Genomic DNA, 17,074 nt, shown 5'->3' on the forward strand with positions numbered 1-17,074 from the left:
GCAAACACCTACGCAAACACCTACGCAAACATCCAGGGCAACACAGGATTGCATTGTACTGTTTCACAAATTGGCACTTACATGAAACTTTCAGAAGTCCTCTAGTGTTTCACAGCAAAACATAATGTTTCTATGTGCCACTCTAGATACCGAGAAGGACAATTAGTTTCTTTTCCGAGAAAGACAGCAAAAATGGACTCAACTGGCCCTCAATATCTCGCCCCCTCAATATCTCGCCAGAGAAAAGTCAGGTTCAGTACGTCTGTACAAGTTCTTGTTAGGGATGATGTCATCTGCAATAAATCTTGTTCTCTTAGCACGGCTGAAGACCTTTGCAAGAGGAGCTACAATTCCAGTGGAAACAGACAACAGGCTCTGAGATGGTGGTCTCACACTCCTCGCGTCTCCAGGGGTCTCACGTTTCTGCCCTTAGTACCAACTTCACCTTTTCAACAGACGCCTCTCTGGAAGGTTGGGGAAAACATCGCCAGGACCTACAGATTAAGGGAAAATTATCTACCTTTCAGAGGCCCATGCATGTAAACCGCCTGGAGCTCAAGGTGATATGTCTCACTCGGCTTTTTTACCTTGCATACAAGGATCTTCAGTGCTGGTGCATAAAGACTCAACTAGCATGCACTATATAAACAAACACGAAGGTAAAAGATCGCTGACTCTCCCTGAAAGCGCAGGACTTATGGCACCGGCTGACAACACACAACATCACTCTGAAGGCAGAGCATTTAGCAGGGGCAAACAATCCGTTGGTGGACAATCTCAGCAGATCCTTTCAGAGCTGCCACGAATGGCAACTGAACCAGAAGGAATTAAACAACATCTTTGGGGCAAACCAGAAATAGACTTTTTCGCTACAAACGAGAACAGCAAATGCCTGCTCTACACCAGTCAGCACCCACTCCCAGGATCATGGAGGAACACTTTTTTGATAAGGTCCGGGATATATAGGTACGCTTCTCTGCCCCTGACCACCCCACCCCCCTCTTTTTCCCCATAAAACCTAGAGTTCTCAACAAAATGAAAGCGGGGAGGTACCTCCTGGTCCTGATTGTTCACAGGTGGCCCAGACAGTTCTGGTTTTCAGAGCTCCTCCTGCTGTCGGAGTCCACACCTTTTTATTCCCAGACCAAGTAATGGCATCTTAACGTTGTTCTCTCCCAACTCGTCAAACCATCATTTGAACAGATTCACAAGGCAGATCTGAAATTCCTTACCTGGAAAGTAGCAAGGCTATTGGTGCAAGAAGAGTGAGTGAGATTCGGGCATTTCCGACCCAGGTTCCTTTTTTTTCCAGTTCAGGGACAATGGAGTTATTCTAAGGACTAATCCAAAATGTATTTCCATCACGCAATTTCACCTTAATGAGCCTATCATTTTACAAATGTTTTTCCCAAAACCGTCCGCTCCAGTAGAACAATCTCTACCTGCACTAGACATTAAGAGATATCTTGAGTTTTCCCTACACCGTACCAGACAGTTTCATAAAACTGATCAACTTTTGATTGCGTATGGACAGTCGAGACAAGCAATCATTGCACAAAGGATCTCTGCCACTATACAGTTTTCAGAGAAGATCTGTTGTGTTGGAAAATCTGAGAGACTGGAGCTTCTCTGGTAAGGGTTTCAAAGGGTGCTGTCACCTGATTGGCTGGACTTTGAGTCTTTTCAAATAATGTGAATAAGCTGTGAAAGTGAATGCATTTTAACATTGGTTGATACATAAAATGTATCTCTACTGCTATTTTATATTACTGTGGGAGTCCCGCTTCGATTGTGGGGAATGATTTAAGCATGAAAATCTAGGAAAGATACCGAAACTGGACAACTGTATTTACAGGTAAGTAACTCATTTTGTTGCACACATAATCTTAGTAAAATCATAAGTTCTTGCTAATGCCAGACCTGAAAAGGCCTGTTCCGTTTACTACTGTCATTTGCTACCACCACCTCCATTCCTCTCCACTAAATGAGGCATACACTTGGCCTATACCTATAGACCATAGAGCAACTACTCAGGGTTTCATAAAATATGTAAATGAGCACATTCTTTGCCGTGTGCTGAGGTGAAAATTTGAAAACTACAGACATGCTGCTAAGGCAGTCTGGAGCAAGTGTGCTTATTCGCCAGAGCCATGCAGAGGCCCATTGCAGTCCCAAAAGACAGTATTACTGTTATGTCAAATTTAATTAGCCAACAGAAAATTTACAAAGCTGTTCTTGTGATACTAATGGCTTTGACCCAAAACCTGGGACATCCACCACTTTACTGGGGATGCCCCACTCAGCCAAACTCTTAAGTAAGACCGCAAAAGACAGACATATGGAAGGATTTTGTAGTTTCAACTTTTCAAAATCACTGAGGTTGTGTCCGCAAAATGCCTTTTTCAAATGGAAGAACCTTTAACTTGTAAAATGCATTTGTACAACTCATAAATTCGTTTTTGTGACTCAAATGGTATCACAATTTGGAACGTACATAAAGGGGGAGTTCCTTCCAAATGTTTGCTATTTGGTATGCAATGTATCAACGGATAGCTACCTCAATTCCAGTTGCAAACCACTGATCAGTTATTTTAAAAGCGGTGGTAACTGATTCATTCATATCGGAGAAGAGGTCCCATGGGTCTATTCAAAATGTCACAGTCTGAGGGGAAGTAGCCAGTGGTCCAGGGTCCCACTGCCTGTCAACCCACCCAGCCCCCGCACCGGTGTCCCTAAATAGATTTTCTTTTCTTTTTTTTAAGTGACACAGGTTCCTTTTATTGAGCCTGGGCTCCTTCAGGAAAAATAAATACATTTTGGAATGCAAGTAAAGGAATGGTGGTCTGCTGTTTCCTTGCAGGCCACCATCCCCGTTGTTGTAGCCAATCACAGGTAGTTGCAGATCTCAACCTGTCTAATTAACATTCATTAGGCAAGTTGTTCTGTGCCCCCCCGCCCTCACCTGACAAATGGTGACTTTGCGACACACTTTATTAGTACATAGAATGGCAAAAGGACAGTGCAACCAGATTTTGAAAATGTACTCCTAGGACATCTGGTCCCAAGTTTTGCAAAACTGTGCCTCCAGGGAAGAGACTGTTTCTATTAATGAAACTTTTTCTTATTTTAGGCAATTTTATCAGTGGCTTTGTCTGCATGAAATGAAGACTTACTGGCTTATTCTCACAATACTTCCAAAATATCTTAGGTCTAGGTTTAAACGGTAGACTTCTCTCAGACGTGGATCTTTTCAATTTAGTAGAACAAATCTGGCAATTCTAAAGTTCCTTAGAATTCAGTCAGTAGGAAAGTTTTTGTCTTCCATAGATGAGATTTATGCAATTCTTTTTCATCTATAACGTTCTCATTCATTCGTTCTCATTCATTCGTTCTCATTGAAAAAGTGTCTCTTCCAATCTGTCTCACTTTTTCTTCATTTTGATGCTTTAGCATTCAAAAGTTCATGAGTCTGTAGCGCTGACGATCTTGTTTTTTCATTCCTTCAGAATTTCATGGTTTTTCTCATTTCTGTGCTTTATCTTCTGCCCTCCTTTCTGTCCTCTCTTCTATCCTACACCTCCTCATCCCGCCCCCATGTGCGGTGGGGGGTGAACACCAGGCGGAGCCCTGCGCCCTTGCATGGGCCTAAACACCACTCGTTTTGGACCTACGAAATTGGCAGTCTGTGAGGTGGCCTTGCTGGCAGAGGCAGCTTCAGTGTACATACACATTTGTTTGGGGAGCTCTGACAGCTCGAGAAGAGTAGCAGGGAGACCATATCTCCTTACATGGGTTTGCTTTGTTTACTGCAGGCAGACAGGCCACTCTCCAGGCCTGACTGTGTGTATGTGTGACATGGCCAGCACTGGCCATGTCATAGCATTTTTTATTTTTTATTTGTGGGGGTGAGTTTGGTAGAACAGAGGGAGAACACATGAGGGGGTGTATGGGGCAACAGGGAAGGAGGGTGTGGCAGAAAGAAAGTGGTATGGCGCAGCAATCGCTAGCCGTTTTTTTGTGCTTTTTTCTGTTTCGTTTATTGCATAATGAGGGTGTAACACACTGAGAGAGAGTAGTTGGAGGGTGGAAGGAGAAAACCAACATGACCAGGGGCTGGATGGAAAACAACAGCATGGACAGTGGGTCAGGTGGGAGAATGCAAAAGGGAGATTGCTAACATGGGTGACAAGCACACAAGAGAAACTGCTGGAAAAGCCATGCACACTAGGTGAGTGCCGGGACAGAAAGTAAAAAGTGGAGCCCAATAAGGAAGCAGTGGAAGGACACAAGTGCTGGGGTCATGCTCCAGGTGAGGGACAAAGATAGTAGAAATTAATGCAGGAAGCGCCAACTAATGAAAAGAAAGCAAATGAGAGACAATGAAACAAACCAATAGTAAGCAATAGACGGCTTTTATGTCCCCTCTCTGTAAGTAAGCAAACTGCCTCTTAGGTGACAGCATATGCACAGTTTTGGGGAAGAGCTAAAAAAACAAAGATCAACTAACATCTGTCTAACAGGCACTCAAGATACGCAACTGGCAATCTCACCCACATTAAACAGGGGCGCATTTGGAGTGCCAACTCCATTAGGGTGCCAACTATTAAATTGTTTACCACTTGACATATGACTAATATTGGGCTTAGAAAATAAAAGTAGGCCTTTAAACGTATACACGGTTACGAATTTCCTCCTCATGTAAGCTTGGCTCATTTTAAAAATAACATATCACATAGGTTTAGTGAACCCAGGCTCTGAAGAGCATGAACCACACCACCAATTGAACCCAGGCTCTGAAGAGCATGAACCACACCACCAATTAAATGTTTCTCTATGATATATATGCCTTTACTTGGATGACCCACACCAAGAATTTTGACATGTATCATCAATGGGAATTTTTTCAACACTAGCATCGTTTTATTGTCAGGATGAGTCACTGAGTGAAATATTTACAGTGCTACAAAATAAGACCATGGAAGTGAGCCCTGTCAAAACGCATAGTATTGTGTGGACGTTTTTATATTGGAGAATTCATGTGCTCATTTTTTTATTTTTTTATTTTGTCAAAATTGTTTAACATTGGCTACACCGCTTAACCTTTTTTTTTCCTAGGTAGATTCCACCTCATCTTTTTTTGGTATAATACTTATTTTGTATGTTATGATTTAGAAAAAAGAACCCGCTGGGGATGACGAGACCATCCCAGAAAATGCACAAAACCTTGATGACCTTACTGCAGAGATCCTTGCTGTAAGTCTTACTTGAATGCACCGTGACTGTTCACTGTTTGGCTTGCTTTACTTGCCATTTTTATAATTTGTTGTGCATTGTTTCTGTCACTTGCACCTAAAATTTGCAACCCGCTTTCTGGTGTAAGCTTGAAAGAATTAATAAATAAATAAGTTGAATTGACTATTAAAGTTGGATTTTGTGACTGCACCATCAGCATTTGACTTTAATTTGGATAGCAACGACTCTTGGAAATATCAGTTTAAAGAGTTGCCTGTTTTCTCCTATCCCATTCTTTAAGCTAACCAGATTTAATACTTTATGAATATATTGGAAGAAGTTTGTGGCAAAATAAGGAACATTCAAAGAGAAAGGCAGGGAAATGCATTCACCATGTTGGGTGGTGATCCTCCATCATATAATTAATGCACAAATGATTCGAGATTCCTGTAAATTTTGCATTTTGTTATATACACTTCTTAAAATCTTTTTTTTTTTTTTTTTTTTTGTTTTTTTTTTTTTTACGTTTTACCTTGGCTCACATTTGTATTTCCATAGAAGCACAATTTAACCAAAGACTTAGGACTGAAAAGTTTGATCCAACTTTGGATGTCTGTAAAAAACGTTTGTGTATTTAGAGTTCATCCCACCTGCTTTTTCATGGACACATTATGTGAAATCTAGTCAAATTCAGCAGTGGAACATTTTCAATGTTCATCTTTTCAATTTAGTTAGCGTAAATGACACATAGAAGAGATGAAACCAAGATTATTGCTTGCAAATCTGTTTATAACAGCACTATGGTTTTTTGTTTAGGTATAGTTGCTAGATGAGTCTTTGTAATTGCCCACTGTTGTCGCTCACACTCAAGAAACTATTCAGATTTGTGAAAGATATGTGCAGGCTATTTAATTGGTGAATAATTAGTGGATGTGTCCATCAGAATCATTACACAGTGTCCTGTGTGCATGTAGTACTACCTAGTTCCAAAGAATATATGCTCTCTCATTTCTGCTCTGTCCAGGTACTTTCTACATAATTCATTAGTAAGACTCTGGTTTAAGTATAACCATCTTTTTTCGTTTTCTCACGCAATTCCTGATCAGGGTCATGCATCCAGCTTTCCTGAAGCAGATAGTTTCTTTCAGTTTCTTTTCCTCACTCCTGTCGCTTTTAGTCTGTGTATTGTAGGAAGCCATCCTTCTTCCCGTTCCCACTTGCCTATTAGAAATGAAAATCTCTCTCTCCTTGCCAGTAGACTAACAATGGAGAATAGCTCACATAGGATTTATGGAGAGGAATCTCTTCATCTCTGTTTCCATGCGGTAGTTTTGGGGCAGAACTTATGCTGACCCCTCCCTTTTTCCTACCCCCTTGTATAAGGCATTTTCCTCTCAGCCACTTATAAATTATGGCCCTGTTCTTCTTCCTTCTGGGAAGCAGGACATTTTGACTATAAGGTGGGAATTTGAGCACCAAGAAAGAAGACCTTGTTTTTGGTGGCCGTCCTAGATCATCAGTCTCTATGACTTTGGCTGAATGTGCAGTGCATACTTGTGGTATGCGCAATACCCTGTTTGCAATCAAAATTGGGTTTCCCCCAGCTAACAGGCACCCAGACAAGTAAAACGAAATTGCCATTTAAAGCCCTCTTAGAAAGCATTGGCCTCTATTGTGCATGTGACAGTCAAACGTTCCAGATAACCTGGCTTTTTACCTCGTGCCTGGCAGAGGATTTTGAAAGGATAGAGGCAGTTGGAGGTTATCAACAGATCTTGGGTGTATGCCTTTGTTGATAATGTGCTTACATGGGGACTTAATTGTAATCTCTGATCCAGGCCTCTTGTGCATGTGTTCTGTGCAAGTCCTCTGATCAGCAGAGTTCTTGTCCTCCTTTAAACTAATTCTGGTGTAAAAGTTAATTATTTGATTTGTTGCAGGGTCTTACAGTAACGCAAATTAAGAGGCTGCGTGTTCTCATAGATGAGGCCATTGAGAAGGGTAATGCAGAGAGGATAAAATTGGAAGCTGATAGATTTGAAAATCTGCGCGAGATTGGAAACCTTCTCCATCCCTCCGTGCCCATTAGCAATGATGAGGTGAGTAGCTGAATTGCACTTTCTCAAATGTGTTCAAAGTTGGATGTGTTTTCTTAGGTGAGAGAAATGTCATTCCTCCTCGCCCTCTTACACTTTCTTCCCACTTTTTAATGTTCCAGTGAGTACTAGCTAAGTTTAACCTTTTGTCCCTGAAAGAATTGACATGGTTTTCAACGCCAGGCTGACTTTCACCTGTGTTTATGAACTTTCCTTCCAGATTCCTAATTAAGGAGACCAGGAGTATGACATATTTCTTACTGTGCTTCTGTTCGTAGGACATAAGCAGTAAGGAGGCGATTAGGAGGTCTGTGGGCTTAAAGCATACCGGACAGATAGAAATACAACAGAGTGAGGGGTGGAACAGACAGTGAGAAGGAAACAACAGATCAAGGAATACCACACATACTTTGGCGCTGCTGCAGTTATACTTTGTAAAAAATCAATTAGCATAGTTGTCCACTTAAAAGGCAAGCCTCACTTTTTCTTACTAAAAGTATTACAACTTTTGTAACCACATTTGATCGTAAATAAATAATGAGCCTGGTAGCAGCAAGTTCAAACTCTTGGTTAAGATACAGAGACTACTCATCAATTCTAATTTCTAAGCACACTAATTATGTGGAATAATTATATGCATTTAAAATAGGCTGACCAAGACCTATATATGTAAATCGGGCTTAACCATGATACATTTTCCCTAAGGAATCTTCTTTAGAGAATCGACCAGTTTGAGATACCTATCGAAATGTAGTTACTTTGATAAGGCTGAGATAAACAAGGATAGGCAGCGATATAAAATCTTGTTAAATATAAGAAACAAGGATTATGTCAAATTAATTGGTCCAGGACGTTGGACATAATTTGAGAGGGGAGAACAACCAATTATTTGTAAAGTAGTGGGCAGAGGGATGGGCCAAAATACTGTTAAACGTCCATGTTAATGTATACCCAAATCAACATAGAACATGCACATTGGATCCCTGCTTCACCCCACTATAATTAGCGAGGTCTAAAGACGACCTTCAGAGCTCCTCCCATTATATGTAAAATCTAATGTCGTTGTACAATCATTTTGGGGCTGAATTTTGCAGATGAAGAATTTGAAAGCAATAAGACGTTATATACACCAAAACAGACAACATAATACTAATGCATAGAACGCTTGTAGGTTTACAGCACAACCTCGGCCACTTGGAAGCTTGTTCAGTGACCTGTAGACTTAAGATTAATCCAGATAAGACCAAGATACGAACGTCACACAACTAGGTACCAGCAGAGACTGGTGAAGGAAGTTTCTATCAATATTTGGGCCTGTCATTTAAATGGAAGCAGAAAACTGTCTCTGTATGTCTGTAATTTGCCCCCACCCCAAATCGGAAGAAAATCTTTTTCTTTTAGTGACGGTATTGTAATTCGATCAAGTTTTTTTCTATCTAACGTCGATCTGAATTTCTGCGTTGGGACTTGACTAATCGCTCTTCGAGGTGTCTGCACCCATCTCGGGCCTACTCCTCCACGTAGTGTCAGGACATGCAGTGCTGATGGAACAAACTCCATTTCTTTTTTGTCCTTGATGTCATTCAAAATTCCCACAAATCGACCAACACCTGATGTTTAACTTGTGCCTCTCCGTGGACCAGAAAGAAGAAAACTGCGACGCCTGTCGGTCTTTCCGATCCAAAAAGACCCTCTGGGTCAGTTGGAGATGGCTTCGAAGACACCAGACGACACTCCTGGTATTTTTGGGGAAGAGGACGCCCAGGAAGAGATTGAACAGGGGGAGACCTTCTCCATAGAAGATTTGGAGTCAGATGTCCGAACCGACATAGAAAGCCAGCCTCTCGCCTCAGCATAACCTGTGAGTACATCAGCCCCACCCCCCATACAAAGACTTCAAAGAAGACTCACAAGCGGGTCGTTGGACCACCACTGCTTTCAGGCCATAGTACGATCCAAAAGACACCTTTCGATGCCCCGCCTTCCGACTCGGCACTGAAAATTGCCAAGACTAAGTCATTTTTGGCATCAACCTCCAGCTTGCCAGCATCCCACACGCCTCGAGTCGACCCTTCGATTCAAGCATTTCGGTGCCAACCAAGAAGCCTTCCACTTCGGCTGCAGAGCTGACAACTTCGGTTCGACACAAGGTTTCTACTCTGAAAACTTCAGAACTGAAGATTTAGCCTTCCAAAGTCTCCAGTCACTCATTGGAAGCAGCCTCACCAGTGAATCCCATTCTAGACTTAATGAACACTTGTCAGCGCCAGCTCCATAGCCAAAAAGGAACAGGAAGAATAATTGTTCCACCCCATTCCCCGATTCAATCAAGAGAAAATGTACTTTTCAAGAGGCCTTGGACACTGTTCCTCCACCTAAAAAGGTCTCCAAGGACAAGGCTCCAATTCAACACCAGCCTTCTCCTCCACACTCTCCTGTGCTTTGTTCTACCCCTCCACCACCTCCTCAATCCTCTTCACCTATTTCTGAACCACAATTTTCTCCAGAAGGTTCACCTCCACCTCAAGGAGATTATTTGGGGGACATGCCACAGGATATTGACCCATGGGATTCATACAATCCAGATCCCATTTTACAAAATGACCCTGATCTATATCCTGTACGCCCATCACCTCCTTAGGACTCAACTTCATATCAGCGGGTCAGATCACGGGCAGCTGCATATCACTAAGTACAAATGCACACTGACCCTATTGAAGAGGATTCCCTCTTTCATACACTCACTAACTCCATAAAAAAAAAACTACCAGGCATGCTTAGACATGCTGCCGACATTTTTAAAGAACCTGTTAGGTCAAGAGTTATCACCCCAGGGGTAGATAAAAAATATAAGGCAGCACCCACAGACCCTATATTTATTTGTTCACAAGTCTCTCCTGACTCAGTAGTCGTCAGCACAGAATGGAAACGTGCTAACAGCCGGAAATGCACCTTCCCCTTATAAGCAGAACAAAAAAACTGGATGCTGCAGGGGAAAATGTGGCTGCAAAAGCTGCCATTCATTGGCGTATTGCCAATTCCCAGGCACTTTGGCACGATACGACAGGGCCCACTTGGACGAAATGGAGGATCTTCAGTATCTCCCAGAGGAACATCATAAAAGGGAACAGGAGGTAGTTTCTGAGGGTCAAACCATTTCCAACAACTCCATCAGGTGTGCAGCTGATGCCACAGATAGGTCAGCACAAGGTATTAATACCAGCATTATTATCAGAAGACATGCTTGGCTGAGATGCTCAGCCTTCAAGCTAGAAATTCAGCAGGCAGTTCTTAACATGCTTTTCAACAGGGAACACATGTTTGATCATGAGGTCGACAACACCATGAAGAAAATCAAGAAGGCCTCGGACGTCAAAGGCTATGAGGCCCTACTCGCCATACCACAAAGGGATAATTTTCGTCACCCACAATTCAAGGCAGGATTCAAACCATCCTCTACTGAATCTTCCACCTCTCAAAGCAAGCAAGGCACCCATTTCTATAATAGAGGTTCCTACAGAGGTGCAAACAATAAAGGTAGGGTAAAGGCATCCATCTCTAGAATATTTATCTCCAGAATATCTACCTCCACCACATGCCAGTGACTACTTACAGCTTCCACTGATTCCCACTTCTCCAGTAGAGGGAAGACTAGTTAATTTCCACCCACAACGGTTCAATATCACCACAGCTCACTTTCATTCCACCAAACATTCCCCCTCGATTTCACAAACTCTCACAAGTCTATCTTACTCTTTTATAAGAAAAGGTACAATCCCTTCTTCTCAAAGGGGCCATAAAGCCAGTTCCCTTCTCACAGCAATGGTTAGGAGTATGTTCCTTATACCTCCACATACCAAAGAAGGATGTGTCATTAAGACCTATACTAGAACTCAGGCCGCTCAACCTGTATATTCTCTCAGAGCATTTCCATATGGTCACTCTTCAAGATGTCATTCCAACAAGGCGACTTCACGAAAGCTTTAGATCTGAAGGACGCATACTTTCACATTGCCATCCATCTAGCACACCGCAAATACCTCTGATTTGTCATTGCAGGAAAACCTTATCAGTTCAAGGTCTTACCATTCGGGGTCACAACCGCCCCCAAAGTCTTCACAAAATGTCTAGCAGTAGTCATAGCATACCTCAGACGACAACACATCCATGTCTTTCCCTACTTGGATGACTGGCTCATCAAAGCCGGGACCATCCAACAATGCCAGCGTGTTCATGCATGTTGATATTTATAATAAAAATATTCCTAATGGAAAATCACTGTAACCGTTTTCAACAAGATTATGGGAAGCATGAAAATAAACAAGCACTGGAAAAGCCAACCGATGTGAGATTTTTGGTTTTGTCAATGCATGTCTTGTTTTGACATGGCTTTTGTAACACTTTATTGTTGTAGGAGCTGCCAAGCCTTCACCATTGTAACAAACATTGGCAGAAAGGAAGAAAAAAAAGTTTTTTTATCTCAAAGCGCACATTGCCACCAGTGGCATAACAAAGGCCCTGCAGCCACCCCTCAAAACAGCACCTGCCCTGAGTGAGTCTGGGGGGGGTAAAGGGAGGGAACTCCAGTTTTGTTACACCACTGATTGCCACAGTAGTTCCTGGCACTGAACACAACTACTTTGTGTGCCAATATGCTCCTTATGGGAGAGCAGAATGTGATCACTCACAGTAAAGCCAGCCGATAGTGAGAAAAATAGAAGTTTAATAAAAACAAAATATCTTTGTTAACCCCAGACCTAATTAGGGACCCAATTGTTAAAGAAAGTCACAAAAGTGCACCCATGGTATACGTCTTTGAATTAGTGGCTTTCATGAATTCATAAGTGCGTACAGAAGTAGACCAGGAAATCGTACTCCTAGAAAATATTTGTGAACTGTATTTTAGCCCAAGAAAATATACATGTGCAGATTTGCTCGTTGGAAAATCTATTGAGTGTTTGAAAGCTCTCTTTCCCTCCAACCACTTTTGCCCCAACCGTGGAAGGACATCTACTTCTTCCATTTCCAGGAGTAAATTTCCAACCTTTCTCATTATGGGAAGAGATTAGAGAAGAACTGGTGAAAATCCTTAAAACATGCAGGTTAGTAGGTTTGCAGACTCACAGGCATTCCAACCCTAGAATTATTGCTTACTGCTTCCTCCAGCCCCAGGATGTAGATCTGCGGAAAGGTGGCAAAATTAGGGAATTTCTGTAGTGGGGATTGAAATTGCAAGTATTCAAGCCCTACTATAGTAGTAGCCCTGGCATAAACAGAGGGCCATTATTACAGCTCTTACATAATGCGATTGCTGCCATAATTTGTCACCGCTCTACATGGCACCAAAGGGCCAAGTAGATTTCTTTTACAGGACAAGTAGATTTAAGACGCAGCCTGTCCCATGGCCAAGTAGATATTTTATTAAATTCCACACCCCTGGTCACAGTGAGATTAATGATGCAGCTACTAGGGAATGATGGCATCCTGCATTGCCATTGTTCCCCATGCCAGACTACACATGCGTCCCTTACAGCAGTCTCTGTATTGCCAGTGGTCTCAGTCACAAGATCATCTCCAAGATCTAGTGTTTTTGGACCGCCAGATTTCGCTCTTCCCTCTGCAATGGTGGAATCCCACCGACCTCTCCAAGGGATGGCTCTTTCAGGTCCCTGTGCCACAAACCACTCTCACTACAGATGCATCACAGACAGTATGTGGAGCTCACCTCAATAACTTCACAATACAAGGTATATGTGATTCTCATTCAGCACGCTTCTCACATCAACTTCCTGGAGTTACAGGCAGTCTTCCTAGCAGTCAAAGCCTTTCTACCACAACTCTCCCACAAAGTGGTTCTAGTCCGTACAGACAACATGACAGCCATGTATTACCTGCAGAAACAGGGAGGGACACGTTCATCTGAATTGTCCCTTCTTGCTCAGACAATCTGGAAATGGGCAATTCACCATTGCTTTCACTTAGTGGCAGAGTTTCTACCAGGCATGGACAACCAGCTTTCAGACCACCTCAGCAGGATGAAGCAACAAGTCCGAGAATGGAAATCCACCTATAAGTAAGTCCTTCACCAGTACTTTCAAAGGTGGGGAACACCACAAATAAAGCTCTTCGTGACCACAAAAAATTCAAAATGCTAAAGCATCGCGTCACGATACCCACACCCTCAGCCCAAGGGCAATGCTCTTTGGATGGATTGGTCAGGGATATTTGCTTATGCTTTTCCACCCTCTCCCACTCATTCCGTCTGTAGTTCGCAAACTGAGACAAACCTCACTCACAATGATCCTTGTACTTCCAACATGGGCTCGTCAACCTTGGTTTACAACACTCTTGGATCTGTCTCTAGTTCGTCATGAGAAACTCATCATCAGGCCAAACCTTCTCACTCAAAGTCAAGGTCAGATCAGACATACAGACCCCAAAATAATCTTGCGATATGGTTCCTAGTCATAGAGTTTGGTTATTTGAATCTTCCCTCAGAATGTATGGAAATTCTTAGGGGGGCATGTAAACCTACAACTAGACAGTGTTTTGCAGCAAAATGGTAATGTTTTGTATGCTACTGACAACCTAAACGCATTGACCCACTCAAAGCCTCAATTCAAGACATTGTTATCTGCTGCATTTGCAAAAGGCAAACTTAGCATACTCATCTATTCGTCTCCATTTGGCAGCTATAGCTGCTTACCTCCAAAACAGACAACATATATCTTTGCTAATATCCCAGTTATCAAAACCTTCATGAAAGGCCTCGAGTCATTTCATCCAGGGTGTCCCGCAGTGCCTTAATGTTGCTTTTACTAGGCTCATGGGTCCACCCTTTGAGCCATGTGCATACCTGTCCTTTCTCTCATGGAAGGTGGCTTTTCTAATAGCTATCACTTCCCTAAGACGTGTAAGTGAACTCCAGGTTCTAACTTTAGAAGAACTATTGTTCTAGTTACAGAGAGATAGGGTAGTTCTTCGAACAAACCCAAAGTTCCTTCTAAAAGTAGTTTTACCATTCCAGTTAGTCAATCAATTGAGTTACCTGTCTTTTTCCCACAGCCAGACTCAGTTGCAGAGGGAGCTCTTCACACACTAAATGTTAAAAGGGCTCTTATGTATTACATTGACAGAACCAAACAGTTTAGGAAATCCAAACAACTTTTTGCAGCATTTTCAATGCCTCATAGAGGTAACCCAATATCAAAAAATGGCATAGCCAGAAGGATAGTCAAATGTGTTAAAACTTGCTATGTCAAAGCCAAAACACAGTTACCTATTACTCCCAGAGGACATGTGTAAAGCTGCTACTTTGTCTACACCACATACATATACTAAACAGTATCGAGAAGATGTTCTAGCATGTCAATAAGCTAATGCTGGCCAAGCAGTGCTCAGGGCACCTTTTCAAGCAACGCCAACTCCTACAGGCTATCCACTGCTTACTGGTGGGGGTGGGGGTGGGGGTGGGGGTGGGGGTGGGGGAGGCTTTATTATTTTGATTTTCTGCCATGATCTGTTGATTGTTCATGGACTCACTTGGTCATTTTTATGTTCCCTGTCTTAAACCGTAACATTATACCTCAGTACATCTTACTGTTGACAGCCAGAGGCATTCCGCTGTCCATACATTGCTTGAGCTTTAGTGTGATTTTCCACATTTGTCACCACCATCCTTGTGTTCTAAACAATATTTTTCCCTCTTTGTATGCTATGATCAGGAAGAGTAATGTGTGTTTTATTGTTCAGAAACTTTAGATAACATTATTTTGCAAAGATGCCTCACTGGCTAGAGTGTTTTCACTGGGAAGCATATTAGAGTACGTTTTTGCACTTAATATGCTCATAGTCCTTAAAATGATCTGATATTAGATGACTGCATTGCTCGATTGTTGAAAAGCTGTTGTGCAACTGATACGAATATCATAATATATAGTGCTGGAAATGCATCTGATTATATTTTAATTTTATGGTTTCCAGTAAGCGTGAAGATACAAGGGCAGAACTCTTTATGCCATATTCCTGTCTTTTTCATTCCATTTTGTCTTCTGCGTATAGGATAACGATAACAGGGTGGAGAGGACCTGGGGTGATTGCAGCGTGCGTAAGAAGTACTCTCATGTTGACCTTGTGGTAATGGTTGATGGTTATGAAGGAGAAAAAGGAGCTATTGTGGCCGGGAGTCGAGGCTACTTCCTGAAGGTGAGTGGGTTTCCCTAGGCCCAAGACAAATGCTGTCCCAGCCTTCTCCCAGTATCTCGCCTTTGATCCTTTAATGAATTCAGCAGTGTGAAGCAAACAGCAGCATATCTTTTAACTGACTTGTGGATGTGGCATCACATGGAAACCATGAAGGCTTTTGTTTTGAGTCACAAGAACACCCCACAAAGTTTGATGCTTTCGCTTCACCATTGACTATTAATAATAAGCAGTATGTATTTCCCGGCATACACTAGTTTGAAAAAATGTATTGCCATTTACTTAAGTCCTGTCGTATTCAGCGGGCATGCTCCTAAATGTTTTAACTGTTATGAAAATATCATTGGATTTTTTTGCCCTGCCCCCAAGCTACAATTTAGAACAGTTTACTGTTGAGAGAATGCAGTTTATTCTAAGAGATCATTTTGCTGTTTGCTGGTAATGTTTTAGTCTGATAGTTCCTCTTTTCTTGTCTTGCAGGGTGTCCTGGTTTTCTTGGAGCAGGCCTTAATAAATTATGCTCTGCAGACTCTGGGCAGCAAGGGTTATACCCCGATCTACACTCCTTTCTTCATGAGAAAGGAAGTGATGCAGGAGGTCGCGCAGCTCAGCCAGTTTGATGAGGAACTGTATAAGGTATGAAAAGGGAAAACAGGACCTTCTATGGAAAGGCAAATGTGTTGGTAAAAACAAAATGACAATGATTTATTCAGACCACTCGGCTTCCAAAACTTTCTTTCATTTGCCAGGGGCAGAATATTTACTATGCACCCGCCTATGAATCACCTACCAATGCTGCAGATAAAATCCTACCACTGAGCTAATTCTCTATGTTGTTTTAACACTGCCTTAGGGGTCCTGTAGGGAGGAGGATAGGTGCATACCCAGTTCTGATCTTGGTAACATGCTGAAAGAATTTGCATCGGTTGATCTGTTTGTCAGTTTTTGTTGCTTTCATTTTATTTACTACGGACCGTCTTCCAGGCTGGGGTGTTACTCTTCTAGGCAAATCATTCTGTGGACAAACTTTTATAGGGTTATAAATGTATGCTTCCACCAATAAAGGAACCACTGTTGGAGTGCATTCCTGTTGACAGGCTTAGCATTTAGGCAATTTTTGAAAGATTACTGCTTTAATAGCTAGCATGTATTACTTTTAGCATTACAGTCCCATTAACTTTTGTTCAGGTAGGCCAGTGTATCATGAAACACTTTCCTTCGTTCTTAAATAGTCTTATTCACGTTTAAAAACATTTCTTTCTTAATATGTTTTCCTAGTCGTTCTATCTTTCGGACTAAAGAAAAGGTTTAATGTAACCTCACCTGAAGTTATATCACGACTATGTCTTGGGGGGGTGGGGGGGGTTGTACCAGTGGGAGAAGCTACTAAATATCCCAGAGAGGGAGGGATCTGTGTTCTTCAGGGTGTACATAAACATGAAATACTGTTCTTTGCATGATACACGTCCTTTGCAACAGGCATATTAACCATCTGTGATACGCCTGAGTCAAAACTGCCACTACACAAAACTCCCATCTCTCTC

The 17,074-nt window shown here is 42.1% G+C and overlaps 1 protein-coding gene across 1 annotated transcript in view; it reads left to right on the forward strand.

Annotated features, from left to right (window-relative positions):
- Positions 1-17,074, forward strand: part of SARS1 (seryl-tRNA synthetase 1) — a 75,613-nt gene that overhangs the window by 16,131 nt on the left and 42,408 nt on the right. Inside the window, exons 3-6 of the mRNA XM_069238876.1 lie at positions 5,173-5,253; positions 7,173-7,331; positions 15,390-15,533; positions 16,011-16,166. Of these exons, the coding sequence (XP_069094977.1) occupies positions 5,173-5,253; positions 7,173-7,331; positions 15,390-15,533; positions 16,011-16,166 (540 nt within the window). The remainder of the gene's footprint in view (positions 1-5,172; positions 5,254-7,172; positions 7,332-15,389; positions 15,534-16,010; positions 16,167-17,074) is intronic.

The sequence above is a fragment of the Pleurodeles waltl genome, chromosome 6, assembly GCF_031143425.1.
Source record: "Pleurodeles waltl isolate 20211129_DDA chromosome 6, aPleWal1.hap1.20221129, whole genome shotgun sequence".
Classification (NCBI taxonomy): domain Eukaryota; kingdom Metazoa; phylum Chordata; class Amphibia; order Caudata; family Salamandridae; genus Pleurodeles; species Pleurodeles waltl.